We start from the raw sequence: 16,422 nt of genomic DNA, 5'->3' as shown, positions 1-16,422 counted from the left end.
GTCTGACTCTAGAGACTCATTCTAATGCACCCCAAAATTTGAGAACCTACAGGGGAGACTTCCTATAGCTCTAGGGGCAGATATCTGCTCATCCTAATGACTGAAAAGTCCTTGGTGTGACTAGGGGACAGTGAGCAGTTCCAAAGGGCCCCAGCCTGCCTGTAGGATGTACCCTGCTGTGTAGTCATAACACATCTTTATAATGGTGGCTATCAACTAGGCTGCCTAACAAATGGAGGTTGGGGTTCCGTTCTCGTGACAATTGCATGGGGAAGGGAGCCTACTGGCTGGAAGCTCAGATGCTGAATACCCCACAGTGCACAAAGTAGCCCTGCACAACAGAATCATCCTCAGGTGCTGATGTTGTTCTTGCTGGGAAATAACATTCTATAAACTGAGTCCATGGTAACAGATGAGCGTAGAATCAGTCCACTATATGGAGGTGCTGTACTCAGACACCATAAACAGTCTAAATACACAGTGACAACTGTCCACTGTGGTGGAGTGTGTGGCTCTGGGGTCAGGTTCAAGTGCCTATTCCCTGTGAGGCCTTGGGCAAGTGAGTGCACATCTTGACCCTCCATTTCCTCATCTGTAGAAGGAGGATAACAGTGGCTCTCCCTCCCAGGGTTGCTGTGAGCTCTGAGGGAGGTGTCAGCAGCAGTGCTGAATACATATTACTCAACCACTCACATCTCCCCTGAAGGCAAGTGGTGTTTAAGACATGAGGTCATGAGGAAGGCGGGCTGCAGAGGGGCATGGGTTAGCTGGGAAGGTCTTGCAATGATTCAGGGTGAGATGCAAGAGAGGCAGGGACCTCATTCAGGAGACCTTACAAAACGGGAACCTTGACCACGCCACTGACCTCATGGTGACCTCGGGCCATAACTCTTCCTAGTCTCAGTTTAACTGTAAAAACAGGTAATTCCTCTCCTGAAGAATGACTAAGAAAGCCAGTTTCGGTCTCTGAAAGCACCGAGCACTGTTCCTGGCACATGGCAGGGCCTTGGCAAATGATGATTCCCTCTCTACCCTCCCACCTGTGCTGCCCTCACAGGGCTGGGTTGTACCTGACGCTAAGCGGGGACTCCACAGAAAGCCCCAGCAGGGAACAGGCGTCCCGGGTAAAGGTCTCACAGATCTCCGCCCAGTGGCTGTTGTCCAGCAGGTGGCAGTAGGGTGACTTCTCCAAGCCTAGCCGCAGGTACACCAGGCTGCCCATCATCACCTGGATCTCTACAAGGCAACCAGGGGGTGCAGCTCAGTGGGTGCAGGGCTCTGGGTCCACCCCCAAGCGGGCGGCAGGACTGTGCTGCACAGTATGCTGAGCCCAGCAGCTCCCAAGCCCCTGAGCAGACTGAGCAGGGATGAAAATGCCCTCAGGCAAATTTGACTGTAAAATCCATTGGGGAGGTGGAGGTCCAGGCTGCTTCTGCAGGACAAGAACAGGCATTACTAACACAGAATCAGGAATGGGGACAGTTCTTTTCCAGTTCTCTTTCCTCCCCAACTGCATCAACGATCAAATAAGTCCTCAGGTTGGCACTGGTGTCTCCACACTAATCTCCATTTAGAGCAACCCCAGGTTAAGAGCTTTCAGGAGGCAGCAGTATCTAGCTAAAACTTCAATCATGGTTTGGGGCCGGGCGTGGTGGCTCATGCCTATAATCCCAGCACTTTGGGAGGCCAAGGTGGGTAGATCACATGAGGCCAGGAGTTTGAGACCAGCCTGGCCAACATGGTGAAACCCCATCTCTACTAAAAAATATAAAAAGTTAGCCAGGCGTGGTGTCAGGCACTTGTTTTTTTGGTGTGGTTTTTTTTTTTTTTTTGAGACAGAGTCTCGCTCTGTCGCCAGGCTGGAGTGCTGGAGGGCAGTGGCGCAATCTCGGCTCACTGCAACCTCTGCCTCCTGAGTTCAAGTGATTCTCCTACCTCAGCCTCTCGGGTAGCTGGGACTACAGGTGTCCGCCACCACGCCCGGCTAATTTTTCATATTTTTAGTAGAGATGGGGTTTCACCATGTTGGCCAGGATGGTCTTGATCTCTTGACCTCATGATCCACCTGCCTCGGCCTCCTAAAGTGCTGGGATTACAGGCGTGAGCCATCACGCCCGGCCAGTGTCAGGCATTTGTAATCCCAGCTACTCGGGAGGCTGAGGCAGGAGAATCGCTTGAACCTGGGAGGTGGAGGTTGCAGTGAGCCGGGATCACACCACTTACTGCACTCCAGCCTGGGCAACAGAGTGAGACTTTGTCTCAAAAATAAATAAATAACTAATAAATCATGGCTTGGTTTTCATATTTATTTTGAGATAAAATTTAAAATAATAAATATGAGGTGGAACTGAAAAAACAAGTTAGTACAGGTTACTACTTGTAAGCATAGGTGAGACTCAGATTCCAGGTTTGGAAATTCTAGCATGAAAGGAAGAGTGCTCAATTGAGTCTTTTTTATTTTATTTTTTGTAGAGATGGGAGCAGGGGCAGGGGTTCGCCATGTTGCCAAGGCTGGTCTCCAGCTCAAGTGATCTGCCCCTTGCTTTGGCCTCCCAAAGTGCTGCAATTACAGGCATGAGCCATTGCACCCAGACAAGTCTTTTTTTTTTTTTTTGAGACGGAGTCTCGCTCTGTCGCCCAGGCTGGAGTGCAGCGGCGCGATCAAGCTCCGCCTCCCGGGTTCATGCCATTCTCCTGCTTCAGCCTAGTAGCTGGGATTACAGGCGCCCGCCACAATGCCCAGCTAATTTTTTTTGTATTTTTAGTAGAGATGGGGTTTCACCATGTTAGCCAAGATGGTCTCGATCTCCTGACCTTATGATCTGCCCACCTCGGCCTCCCAAAGTACTGGGATTACAGGCGTGAGCCACGGCGCCTGGCCTTTTTTTTTCTTAAAGGACTTTTCCATAGGCCAACCAGGTCAGGGAGGCACATGAGGCAGAACAGGCGGGACGGGCATGGCATGCTCTGAGTGTGGTGTGGCGCATAGCAGGCACGAGGACCCTGGGTGGTCTGCGCTGAAGCTATAAACTAAAGGTATGGCAGATGTGAGAGAGGAGGAGCCTAGAGTTCATTCTGGACACAATGAGGGGTCAGAGAAGTTTCTAGTTGGGGAGAGGCATCTGCGTAACAGACAGCCCCACATGGGTGCAGGGACTGGCAGCCTGATGTAACCCACCACATCCAGACATGTGTCAGGCCAGGCAGCACAACCCCAGCCGCCTGGGCACTCACCCCGCTGGTGCAGCCGAGCAAAGGGCTGGAAGTGCCGAGCATAGCTGAGGGCCTCCAGCTGCTTCTCGGGGCCTCCTGCCAGGAGGCGGATGAAGTGCAGTCGGTGCAGCTTGAACTCCAGGGAGCTGTTGAGTTCCAGCAGGCGCTGCCTGTGGGAGACGGCCCATCTGGGAAGAAAGGGGCCAGTTTAGTGTAGAGCTGGTGGGGGCTAGGACCTGAGAGCCAGGACCTGAGAGGAGGGCCCCAAAAGCCTGTGTGAGGCTCTTGAGACAGGGCTGGAGGCAAGTCAAGTACATCTGGGTGAACTGAAGACCACAGTCAAGCCCTGTGCCCTGAGAGGTCGGAGCAGAGTGCTGCTGGCCCACCCAAGGGCCTCCTTACTCCAACGCAGGACCCAGGTCTTGTTCGTGCAGGGCTTCCAGGATTCGATTCAACTCTAGGAAAGGCTGCTTGAAATCCAAGTCCACATTCAGCGTTGATTCCTACAAGGAGAGAGAGAAGAGATCCCACCACTGGAAGATGGTGTTTCCAAAGTTCTCTGCTATGCACATAATAAAAGCTCACCCGCCAAAGACAGGCCAGAGAGAGCTGGGCTTTGCTTGAGGAGCTTGGTCTCCTGCCAGCCACTTGGGCCTCTCTTGTTCCCATCTCAGTCCTGGGGAGGCTGAGTATGACATGCTGACCTCCAGAGTGCAGACTGCAAACCCCACCCCACAACCGTAGCAATGGAGACAGTCCCCAGGCTACGCACTGAGTTGCATGGCGAGAACATTACTCCTCTTCAGTCCTCCTAGTACAGTAGAGAAAATCTTTACTTTTACCACCAGTGTGTCTTTAACACCTAACAAGTACTACTTTGTCATTTCACTCATCTCCCTTTTCATTTAAGGGATATGAGGCCTCAGCTCAGAACCCTGGCTGGCAACCAACTCTAACTAGAAATGAGTAACTTCTCTTTTCATCATATACGTTTTTAAAGCTACCTTCTACTTCTGGCAGAGGTGCTGATTTCCTTTAGGAAATAAATGGATTTGAAGAATGGCAGGGACTTCATATAGTGAAAACTAGCAGGTGAAAGGCAGAGCAGGCAGGTTGTCATGCCCGCCCGGCCCAGCTGTACCTGGCACAGCTCCTCGGCCACGCTGAGCATGCCCTGCTGGTACAGGTGTTCCACGATGGCCATCTGCAGGATCTGCTGCTGCTGTTCCCGCGCATCCCACACCGCATCTGACACAACACCACAGATCTCAGAGTCGAAGTTCTGACGGAGGAGGAGAGACAGGGCCTGGTGATGCGGGCACTCTTGCTGGCTGTCCTTCGAGTCCTTGTACATCCCAGCTTCAGGGTACTCCCACCCCAGGCCTGGAGCTGGCCACATGCTCACCCTGTCAATGGCTTTGCCCACTCGGGATACACTGCTGTGAATGTCCTTATGGTCCGAAGCCAGTTTCTGCACCGTATCTTTGATCTTCCGGCAGCACTGTGACATCACCAGAGAGAGGGTGGCTGACAGAGGGGTCCCCTGGAGGGCTGCAGAGAAAGTGGAATAAGGACACAGAGGAGGAAGACTGGGGCACCTGCCTTGGCAGCAGACCTTAGCTCTGCTTCCTCTATTCTAAATGCCAGCCCCGTAGCCCAGGAGGCAGCCCTGAATGCCAGGGTGAAAGAACTAGCTTCTCTTCCAGGTCCTGCCACTTTTTAACTGTCTGACTTGGAACTGGTCAAATGGGAAAAGCCAGTTCACCTCTGGGAGCCTTCATTCCCTCATCTGTGAAATTACAGGTTGCTGTGAAATGAAGATGATTTGGCACTTACTAAGGGTCAAGTGTTTATTTTAACTCATGGACTACAGCATGCATAGGATTCTGTTTGGTAACTGCCAGGTTAAACATAGAGTTACCGTATGATCCAGCAGTTCCACTCCTAAGGATATACCAAAAGAAATAAAAACACGTCCACACAAAAACTTGTAAGTGAATATTTATAGCAGCAATATTTATAATAGCCAAAAGGTGGAAACAACCCAAATGTCCATCAACTAGTGGAAAAATATGGCACATCCATACAGTGGACTATTATTCAGCCATAGAAAGGAATGAAGTGCTGATACAGGCTACAACATAGATGAGCCTTGAAAACATTCTATTAATCAAAGAAGCCAGACACAAAAGGCTACATGTGGTATGATTCCTTTTATATGAACTGTCCAAAATAGGCAAATCTAGAGAGACAGAAAAGAGATGAGTGGTTGCCAGAGGCTAGGGAGAGGGAGGAATGGAGAGCTAGTCAATGGGTGAGGTTTCTTTTGGGGGTGATGAAAATGTTCTGAAATTAGATAGTGGTGAAGATTGTACAACTCTGTAAATATGCTGAAAACCACTGAGTTGTACTTTATTTTTTTAATTTTCATCTATGTATGTATGTATTTATTTATTTTGAGACCGAGTTATGAGACTGGCTAATACCTGTATTTTTGGCAGACAGGGTTACCATGTTACCCAGACTGGTCTCAAACTCCTGGACTCAAGCGATCTACCTGCCTCAGCTTCCCAAAGTGCTGGGATTACAGACATGAGCCACCATGCCCATCCAGAGTTGTACTTTATTTATTTATTTTGATACAGAGTCTTGCTCTGTCGCCCAGGCTACAGTGCAGTGGCTTAATCTTGGCTCACTGCAACCTCTACCTCCTGGGTTCAAGCGATTCTCCTGCCTCAGCCTCTCGAGTAGCTGGGATTACAGGTACATGACACCATGCCCAGCTAATTTTTGTATTTTTAGTAGAGACGAGGTTTCACCATGTCGGCCAGGCTGGTCTCGAACTCCTGACCTCAGGTGATCCACCTGCCTCAGCCTCCCAAAGTGCTGGGATTACAGGCATGAGCCACTGCACCTGGCCAGAGTACTTTAAAAGAGTGAGTTTAATGGTAAGTGAATTATAGCTCAATTTTTAAAAAAGACATAGGAACCAGGGACTCCCTCTGGTCAGACCTAAGACAATTTGAACATTACATTAAATAACTGTAATGGATTATAACCTATTGAATAAAATAAGAATATGAGTGTGAACTGATAATAATGAAAGGAGAAGGGAAAGCTTCTTTACAGTTGGATGCCAACTAATAAATGTATAAAGAATGACAAAGCAGGAAAAATCACCATGTTGCAGACAGCTTAGTAATAATTCACACAACAATCATTAATGGATACTAAACTAGTAGGCTGAAATTTGGTAAAGAATAGGACATTTATATGGTATCAAAGTATCTCCCCACAAACCACTTTTTTTTTTGAGACAGTCTCGCTTTGTCACCCATGCTGTAATGCAGTGGCGTGATCTTGGCTTGCTGCAACCTCCACCTCCTGGGTTCAAGCGATTCTCATGCCTCAGCCTCCCAAGTAGCTGGGACTACAGGCATGTGCCACCATGCCCGGCTAATTTTTGTATTTTTAGTAGAGATGTGGTTTTGCCATGTTGACCAGCCTGGTCTCGACCTCCTGGGCTCGAGTGATCCACCTGCCTCAGCCTCCCAAAGTGCTAGGATTACAGCCCACAAACTACTTAGTGATTACAAAGAAAAATTAGGAAGTTTACGGTGGAAAAACTTTGCAGCTACCATCTTAACTAAGTGATCAAAGTGAAGATCAGGCCAGGTGCAGCAGATCATAATCCCAGCACTTTGGGAGGCTGACACGGGAGGATCACTTGAACCCAGGAGTTCGACACCACCCTGGACAGCACAGGGAGACCCTGTCTCTACAATAAAAAAAAAAAAAAAAAAATTAGCTGGGCCTGGTAGTGTACTGCTGTGGTCCCAGCTACTCCTGAGGCTGAGGTGGTAGGATCACTTGAGCCCAGGAGATCAAGCCTGCAGTGAGCCAAGATCATGCCACTGCACTCCAGCCTGGGCAACAAAGTGAGACCCTGTCTCCAAAATAAAAGTGAACAACAGCAATAATGCAATAAACCAACATCTTGTGTCTTCCAGTGTGATGCACTGAGAAACAAATCACTTCTGAAGTACTGCCAAAAATGCAAAACCTAAGTAATGAGAAAACATCAGAAAACTCCAAATTGAGAGACGTTCTGCAAAATAATTGGCCTTAATGCTTCAAAAATACCAATGTCATGAAAGATAAAGGAAGACAGAAGAAATGTCTCAGATTAAACAAACTAAAGATTACACAGGAGAAACTAAATGCAGTGTGTGATCTTGGATTGGTTCTTGGACTGGATATTAAAATGCTTTATGAAAATTCCTGGAACAGCCGGGCATGGTGGCTCACACCTGTAATCCCAGCACTTGGGGAGGCTGAGGCAGGTGGATCACCTGAGATCAGGAGTTCGAGACCAGCCTGGCCAACATGGCAAAACCCCGTCTCTACTAAAAATACAAAAAAAAAAATAAAATTAGCCAGGCATGGTGGTATGGGCCTGTAAACCCAGCAACTTGGGAGGCTGAAGCAGGAGAATCTGTTGAACCTGGGAGGCGGAGGTTGCAGTGAGCTGAGATTGCGCCATTGCACTCCAGCCTGGGCAATGAGAGCAAAACTCTGTAACAAAAAAAAAAAAAAATTCCTGGGACAAAAGCAAAATTGAAATGTGGACTACGCTGGCTGGGTGTGGTGGCTCACACCTGTAATCCTAGCACCCTGGGAGACCGAGGCAGGCAGATCACTTGAGGTCAGGAGTTCGAGACCAGCCTAGCCAACATGTCAAAACCCCATTTGTACTAAAAAATACAAAAATTAGCTGCAGGTGGTGGTGTGCGCCTTTAATCCCAGCTACTCGGGAAGCTGAGGCACGAGAATCGCTTGAACCCGGGAGGTGGAGGCTGCAGTTGAGCCAAGATCACGTCACTGCGCTCCAGCCTGAGCAACAGTGAGACTCCATCTCAAAAAAAAAAAAAAAAAAAAAAGAAATGTGAACTATAGTTATTAGGTAATATTATATCAATGTTTCATTTCTTGGATTTATTTATTTATTTAATTTTTTGAGACGAGTCTTGCTCTGTTGCCCAGGTTGGAGTGCAGTGGCATGACCTCGGCTCACTGCAGCCCACCACCATGCCCAGCTAGTTTTTGTATTTTTAGTAGAGATGGGGTTTTGCCATGTTGGCCAGGCTGGTTTTAAACTCCTGATCTCAGGTGATCTGTCCGCCTCGGGCTCCCGAAGTGCTGGGATTACAGGCGTGAGCCACTGCGCCTGGCAATTTCTGGGTTTTAATAACTACACTGTTTTTATGTTAGAGAATGCCCTTGATTTTAGGAAATACACACGAAGGCTTGGGGCTATGTTATCTACAACTTACTTTTAAATGGTTAAAAAGTAATGATCTCGGCAAATATGGCAACATATGAGCAGTTGGTGAATCCAAGTAAAGGGTATATATCAGTTCTTTATACTATTCTTGGAACTGGTCTGTAAATTTGAAATTATCTTTAAAATCTTAAAAGCTAAAAATAGGCCAGGCATGGTGGCTCATGCATATAATTCCAGCACTTTGGGAGGCTGAGGCAGGAGGATCACTTGAGCCCCTAGGAGTTCAAGACCAGCCTAGGCAAAAAAGACACTGTTTCCACACACAAAAAAAAAAAAAAAAAAAAAAAAAAAAAAAAAAAATTATGAGACGAAAAAAAGTTAAAAATAGAAAAGTAAGTTGAAAACACAATGTAAATGGGAATCATCTCAGGTAAATTAATAATTTGTTGGGCTTTTTGAAGTAGCTCAGAGACTGTCATTACCCGGTTTCAAGGAGGCCTAGAGATGCAGGTACCAACATCCTCATCATCGTCCTTCCGGAACCCTGTCACTCAGTAGCTTCGGGTCTCCCATGTCCTCAGGGAGGCTGTCGCAGGGCACTTGCAAGGGTGGCCACCCACCTGCGCTGGCCAGCTCAGCCCGCAGCTGGCCCACGTAGTGCAGCAGCTCCTCCAGGCTCTGCTCACAGTGCTGCCCATAGGTCAGGAACTTCTGCAGGACCTTGTCCAGCTCTCTCTCCACGCACGCACACTGCTCCATGGCGGCCTCAGCCTGGGGAGGGTCAGCTGGGTCAGGCCCCATCTGGGCCACGGTGGCATAGCAGGCAGGGTGCCCAGACCACCTCTCTTCAGATCCCTCTCACCATTCCCACATCATGTATCAATGTTCCCAGCTTACCAAGGTTTTGGTAAGCATATAACATCCCATCTCCTCACTCCACTGGGATGCCCAGTGGAGGTGCAGGCTGGTGTGAGGATGAGGTTTTTCTTAATCATGGTGAGAAAATTATTATTCCATTTTCAACTCTTTTCATGCCTTAATCTTTGCTCATCTCCCTTTTAAATCAGAATAGAGAGCAGGTCTCACAGAGCCCTTAGCTGGCAATACTATCTAACTAGAAATCCATATACTGTATAATGTCATATTACATGTATGTATTTTCTTTTTTGAGAGACAGGCTCTTGTTCTGTTGCCCTGGCTAGAGTGCAGGTGCACAATCTCAGCTCATGGCAACCCTGATCCCCCAGGCCCAAGGGATTCTCCCACTTTAGCCTCCTGACTAGCTGGGACCACAGGAGTATGCTTCCACACCTGTCTAATTTAAAAATTTTTTTCGTAGAGACAGGGTCTCCCTGTGTTACCCCAGCTGGTCTCAAACTCCTGGGGCTCAAACCATCTTTCCACCTTGGCCTCTCAAAGTGCTGGGATTATAGGCATAAGCCACTATGCCCGGCCCATGTATTTTCATAGAGTTATTATGGCCACATTCTTACAGTCAGAGGAACTGCTTTTCTACATACTATAGTAACATAAGCCATAAAGGCTGTCCTTGAGTGGCTGATATTTGGAAACACAGCTTGGGGAATAACTGCCAACCATGCCGGCCTGACAGGCTTGCCCACCACCCCTGCCTCACCCTCACCCGCTGCGCACCTGAGGACAGGCACAGAACCCTTGCTCTCTCATAACTCCGTGCCCTGGTACATGCTGCTTCCTCACCTGGCCTGCTCTCCATCACCCTTACCTCCTCGACTACTTGAGAGGCTGGCCCATCACTTCTGAGTTAGCTCAGACGTCAGCGTCTTCAGCAGCTGTCTCTAGCCTGTGCCCACCTAGCTCCCTCTACTCTCACTTTGCACCCTTCTCTTTCAGTTTTGGTCACTGGGCCTGCCTCCCCAACCAGACCAGAACCTCTCTTGCTGCAACACAACCTTCCCTCCGCATTATACCATTGAAAGAAAGTTGACTTTTCTTGTCCTATCTCCTCTCCCTACCACTGGGGCTTCCTTCTGTGTCCTTTCTACCCTGGGCCACTGCTCCTTTCCATTTCAGAGCAGCCTTTGACACTGAACATGTGGGCAAACCTCAGAATGTCTGTGACAGAGCTGATCTAGCCCAATGCCCATTCTCAAGAAGGGTACGGAGGAGCATCAAAGAGAAAGAGAATCTTATGTCCAAGATGACCACCAAGACCCTCCCAGTTTCACAGGCTCTCTTCACTCATTCCCACCAGCACGAGTCCCGGCCTCAGCACCTTGGCCCATCTGTAGCCACTGTCTCCCAACCTGACAGGCAACAAGTGACAGTGAAAAGGCACCCAGGGCCTTGGGGGCTGTGTTTCTTCCCTTTTTCCTTACAGCTAATGCTATTACACTGGAATCTATAGTCACAGAGTCCAGAAGCTATGCCGCCCCACCCCCCACCATCCCCTCTGAACAAACACCCTGCAACTGAATGTGACCCATTATGGCAAAATATAACAGGGTCTCCTATCTGAAATGATGTAATTATTATTATTGCTATTATTAACAGCTGACATTCCAAAGAGGAGCCTGTTATGTGCCAGGCACTGTTCTAATGACTTTGCATACATTAATTCATTTACCTAATGCTCACCAAAACACTATGAGGTAGGTACAATGATTAGACCCACTTTGCAGATGAGAAAATGAGACACAAAGATTAAATCAGTTGCCCAAGGTCAGGCATCTGGGAAGTGGAGGAGCTGGGAACTGAACTGAAGCCAGACAGTCTGGCTCTGGCCTCAGAGTCCTCCTCTATGTACTTCATATCACAGGCACTCCCAGGACCAGCTTCACAGGCCACTGTTTCACCAGGAAAGGAAAGAGCAAATATCTGTGTTGGAATGAGTGTACAGCAACCATTAATGATGACGAGAAACAGAAAATTAACCACAGAGCTCATGAGAATGATCAACCGGGGAAGATGGCAGGACACTAGAATGCTGGCCAAGAGTGTCTGGGAACTAGAATCACAATTTATCAAAAATAAACATGGCTCAAAAAAGCCAGGACCTCACGAAGGTCAAACAATCTGGCCCTGTCAGACACCAAGGGCTACCAGGCTTATCAAAGGCAAGCTCAAATCAGCATCTTGAAATTGTATTTACTACACTTGATCTTAGCGAAAAGGCTGAGAAGCGATAAAATTGTATTTACAAAGCTGAGGAAGGAGATAGGTACAGGACTGCATTGTAGCAAGGAGTAGGAAACAATCTAGGGACCTCATCACTAGAGGAATCAAGTAAGTAAAATGTGGGGGCTGCATCTATGGAAACCTGTGGAGCATTTAGAAACTGCATCCCAGATATACCCAGAGCAACATCGATAAGATCCACACATGGCACTGAGGTGGAAAAAAATGAGGTCTAGGCAGAATCCATTTATGTAAATTAAAAACATAGGCATATAGGCTGGGAGCAATGGCTCACACCTGTAATCTCAGCATTTTGGGAGGTCAAGGCAGGCAGACTGCTGAGCTCAGGAGTTTGAGACTAGCTTGGGCAACATGGCAAATTTACCTGGGCATGGTGGCACATGCCTGTGGTCCCAGCTACTCAGAAGGCTGAGGTGGGACAGAGGATTGTTTGAGCCGGGGAGGTCAAGGCTGCAGTCAGCCATGATTATGCCACTGCATTCCAGCCTGAGCAACAGAGTGAGACCCTGTCTCAAAAAAACAAAAAACAAAAAGAAGATATACACCAAACACATCAGAATGGTTTCCTGTTGTGAGGAGAGGGGAAGAATAGGGACAAAAGGGAATATAAATACAAAGGAGAAAAAGGCCCTGCATGGACCAGTTAAATGTATCATGAACTGAGGAGTGTGATTAACTCAGTAATTTTTTTTTTTTTTTTTTTTTTGTAGACGGTCTCACTCTGCTGCCCAGGCTGGAGTACAGTGGTGCTATCTTGGCTCACTGGCAACCTCCACCTCCCGGGTTCAAGCAATTCTCATGCCTTGGTCTCCCAAGTAGCTGGGATTACAGGTGCGCCACCACACCTGGCTCTTTTTTTTTTTTTTTTTCATATTTGTATTTTTAGTAAAGACGGGGTTTCGCCATTTTGGCCAGGCTGGTCTCGAACTCCTAGCCTCAAGTGATCCACCTGCCTTGGCCGCCCAAAGCACTGGGATTACAGGTGTGAGCCAAATCACCTGGTCAAATTTTTAAAAATAAAATAAGTGAACTGAGAAAACAGAACTGTTTGTGGGTATTCTATCCAAAAAATGCAGGAGGTTAATTCAGTCTGTCCAGAGCAAGCCACTCTGCCTGAATCATAGTCAGTCATCTTCACCAGGCGCAAGGAATTGTGTTTGTCTTTGACAAACTTCATGATTAATAGAAGTACTGATGATTGAAATTTCATGTCCACTGGTCCTAAGCCTTCCTCCCCAAGGTCTCACATATACAGAAATTATCCACCAGGATGACCCTCTGAAACACACATCAGATCGTTACCTTTTGCCCAACACTACCATGGTTGACATATAAACCTTTGCAATTATATATTTGCTTCCTTTGCACAAGTTGTTCCCATTTTTAGAGTGCCCTCTGCACTTCTTTGTATAGAGTACATAAGCTGTAGTTAAATTATCACCTCTCCTTGAGCCCTCAGTGAAATCTCCCTGCCTCCTTTTCTGCTTTATAACCTGGCAAGAGTGGCCATACCACACCCATCGAGTCCTCAACTACTGCAGCACAGTAACAGCCTGTCCACGTCAGCCTCCTCCATTGGTCTGTGAGCTGCTCGATGGCTGGAATGTAGACTTGTCCTTTCTCCCCCTCAATGCCCAGACTAGGGCCTGGTCCATGGTAGATGCTCAGTAAACATTTGTTGATTGGGGCCGGGCGCGGTGGCTCACGCCTGTAATCCCAACACTTTGGGAGGCCAAGGCGAGTGGATCATGAGGTCAGGAGATCAAGACCATCCTGGCTAACATGGTGAAACCCCATCTCTACTAAAAAAATACAAAAAATTAGCCAGGTGTGGTGGCGGGCACCTGTAGTCCCAGCTACTCGGGAGGCTGGGGCAGGAGAATGGTGTGAACCTGGGAGGCGGAGCTTGCAGTGAGCCAAGATCGTGCCACTGCACTCCAGCCTGGGAGACAGTGTGAGACTCCGTCTCCAAAAAAAAAAAAAAAATTGTTGATTGGCCGGGCGCAGTGGCTCATGCCTGTAATCCCAGCACTTTGGGAGGCTGAGGCGGGTGGCTCACCTGAGATCAAGAGTTTGAGACCCACCTGACCAACATGGTGAAACCTCGTCTCTACTAAAAATACAAAAATTACCCAGGCATGGTGGCGGGCACCTGTAATCCCAGCTACTCAGGAGGCTGAGGCAGGACAATCGCTTGAACCTAGGAGGTGGAGGCTGCAGTGAGCAAAGACCATGCCATTGCACTCCATCCTGGGCAACAAGAGCAAAAACTCCATCTCAAAAAAAAAACCACATCCATTTCCTAAGTTTGTGCTAGAGAGCCTGAGCTCAAACGTGTAGGAGTGGGTAGAAAAGAGACATGAGTGAAATATTAAAATCTCCACAAAGGCATGTATGGAGGTTTATCCTGGAGTATTTAGCATCCTGAAACAAGGGGCTCCTGTGTAGGGAGAAAGGAAGTTTGAGCAAATCATAAAGGTCCCTTTTGCCTGACAAAGATTAGACAACCTCCATTGACCCAATTCTTAACGCTTTTTTTTTTTTTTTTTGTGAGGCAGGGTCTCTTCAGTTAATAGGGTTGCTTAAAAATTAAAAAAAAAAAAAAAAGAGAGAGAGGGTCTCAATCTGTTTCCCAGGCCAGAGTGCTGTGGTACAATCAGGGCTCACTGCAGCCTCGACCTCCTGGGCTCAAGTGATCCTCCCACCTCAGCCCCCCACCCCAAGAAGCTGGGACTACAGGTGCACCATGTAGTCCCCCCATGAACACTCCTGAGTTCATGACACATTTAAGTGGTCCATGCGGGGCCTTTTCTCCTTTGTATTTATTTATGTATTCCCTTTTGTCCCTATTCTTCCCCTCTCTCCCCACCACACCTGGCTAATTTTTTTGTTGTTTGTTTTTGAGACATTCTCACTCTGTCACCCAGGCTGCAGTACAGTGGCACGATCTTGGCTCATTGCAACTTTTGCTTCCCAGTTTCAAGCGATTCTCCTGCCTCAGCCTCCCAGGTAGCTGGAATTACAGGCACCTGCCACCACGCCCAGCTAAATTTTTTATTTTTAGTAGAGATGGGGTTTCACCATGTTGGCCAGGCTGGTCTTGAACTCCTGGCCTCAAGTGATCCTCCCGCCTTGGCCTCCCAAAGTGCTGGGGTTACAAGCGTGAGCCACTGCGCCCAGCCTTATTTTTTGGAGAGACAGGGTTTCACCATGTTGGCCAGGTTGGTCTTGAAGTGCTGAGCTCAAGCCATCTGCCAGCCTCAGCCTCCCAAAGTGCTGGAATTACGGGCGTGAACCACCGTGCCCAGCCAATTCTTATGCTTTTGCAGCCGCGACCTCCAACCACTCTCTACCCTACATGTCACTCCTCTGCTTAAAACCAAAAGATTTCCACTGTACTTAGAAAAAACTCCACATTCCTTTCTATGACCTACAGACTCTATGTGAGCAAACCCCAACTCTCCGACCTCATCTCCTACCACACTTTCCCTTTCTTACCATACTCCAGTCACACTAGCTTTCTTTCTGTTCCTTGACTATACTCTCAGTTGATTTCTGCCCCAGGGCCTTCGCACTGCTTGGACCACTCTCTTCCCGTATCTTCCTATGCCTGCCTCCTAATTTGGGTTTCAACGCAAATGTCACGTCCTCAGAGATGCTCTGCTAGACCACAGTATCCAACGCTGACCCCTCTGCCCCATCCTCACACCAGTTACCCTGTCATATCGCCCTCCTCCATTTTTTTTTACTACACAGTCCTACTTGAAGTTTCTAATCTTTTCTCATTAACCAAAACTGGAAGGAGGAAAAAGCCCATCATTTTCCCTGGACAGCAGCGCCTACTGGGAGTTTCACCCGCATTAACATGCAAACGACAGGCAAACTCCTAGTCATCCTTTCAAAGACCCTGCTCCAAAGCCCTGCCGAGCCCGGTGCGCACCTGCTCACTTCCGACCCAGCGCGGTCGCACGAAGACTGGACGTTTGAGTCCGAGCAACTCCCCCCGGCTGAGGCGGCTCTTCGGGGGCTGGGCCGGGACCTATGAGTCTGGGACTCCAGCTCCCGGCCCCGGGCCGACAACTGCGAAGAGAACAAGCCCAAGGGCAGATTGTTCGGGGCTTAGTCGTGGGTAGCAGGGGTTCTGGAGAAGGCTGGGGCCCGGGAGGCCGGCCGAGCTTTCCCCGCCGCGCGCCTCAGCTCCGCCGGCCGCTGTGCCCGCCCTCAGCCCGCACCTGCCGGCTCCCAAGCCCTCACGCTCTCACCTCGCCCAGCAGCCCCGGCCCCGGCTTCCGGCGCCACTGTCATCGGAACCGGAAGCCGCGGCGGGCGATCGGAGGCCCGGGCCCGCCCATTGGAGGTTTTGCGGAGGGGTTGCCGTCCCACGAGCCCGCGGCTTTGCGCCTGACGTCCGAGCCTCCCCGCCGCGCGTGCCGAGTGGAGTCGCCCGCGGGAACCGGGCGGCGGCCAGAAAAGCCGCGTCTGTAGTCCGCTGGGGAGTCGCGCCTGGTCGCCTCCAGGTTCCGAGTCCCTCCGGCCGGGCCCCGGGCCTCCCAGTCGGCGGAAGCCGCTGGCCGCGACCGCTCCTCGCCGGTGGGCGGGTTCCCCAACCGGCAGAAGAGGCGTCGGCCTCGCACTCAACCCAGCGCCCGGCTCCCGGGTCAGAAGCCCCAAGCCCCAAGTGGTTACGCCTACAGCGCTGCCCGCCCTGCTCAGTGAGGGCGGCGCGGGGGCCGTGAGGGGCAGTGGCT

The 16,422-nt window shown here is 49.3% G+C and overlaps 1 protein-coding gene across 5 annotated transcripts in view; it reads right to left on the bottom strand.

Moving 5' to 3' along the window:
* The window catches only part of RMND5B (required for meiotic nuclear division 5 homolog B), a 19,623-nt gene extending 3,201 nt beyond the window's left edge, over positions 1 to 16,422 (bottom strand). For 2 of the 5 annotated variants that reach the window (XR_010140087.1, XM_024247178.3), the window contains exons 1-7: positions 15,937 to 16,407; positions 9,118 to 9,268; positions 4,619 to 4,764; positions 4,355 to 4,495; positions 3,616 to 3,716; positions 3,235 to 3,401; positions 1,071 to 1,236 (exon numbers count right to left, since the gene is read on the bottom strand). Coding sequence is in view for 4 of the 5 variants with exons in the window: in XM_024247178.3 (XP_024102946.1) it covers positions 1,071 to 1,236; positions 3,235 to 3,401; positions 3,616 to 3,716; positions 4,355 to 4,495; positions 4,619 to 4,764; positions 9,118 to 9,256 (860 nt within the window). In the remaining variant the exon portion in view is untranslated. The other 3 variants (XM_024247177.3, XM_054556335.2, XM_054556334.2) reach the window with 3 other exon arrangements.

Source organism: Pongo abelii, chromosome 4 (assembly GCF_028885655.2).
Source record: "Pongo abelii isolate AG06213 chromosome 4, NHGRI_mPonAbe1-v2.0_pri, whole genome shotgun sequence".
Taxonomy (NCBI): domain Eukaryota; kingdom Metazoa; phylum Chordata; class Mammalia; order Primates; family Hominidae; genus Pongo; species Pongo abelii.
This window is presented reverse-complemented; position numbering and strand designations above follow the sequence as displayed.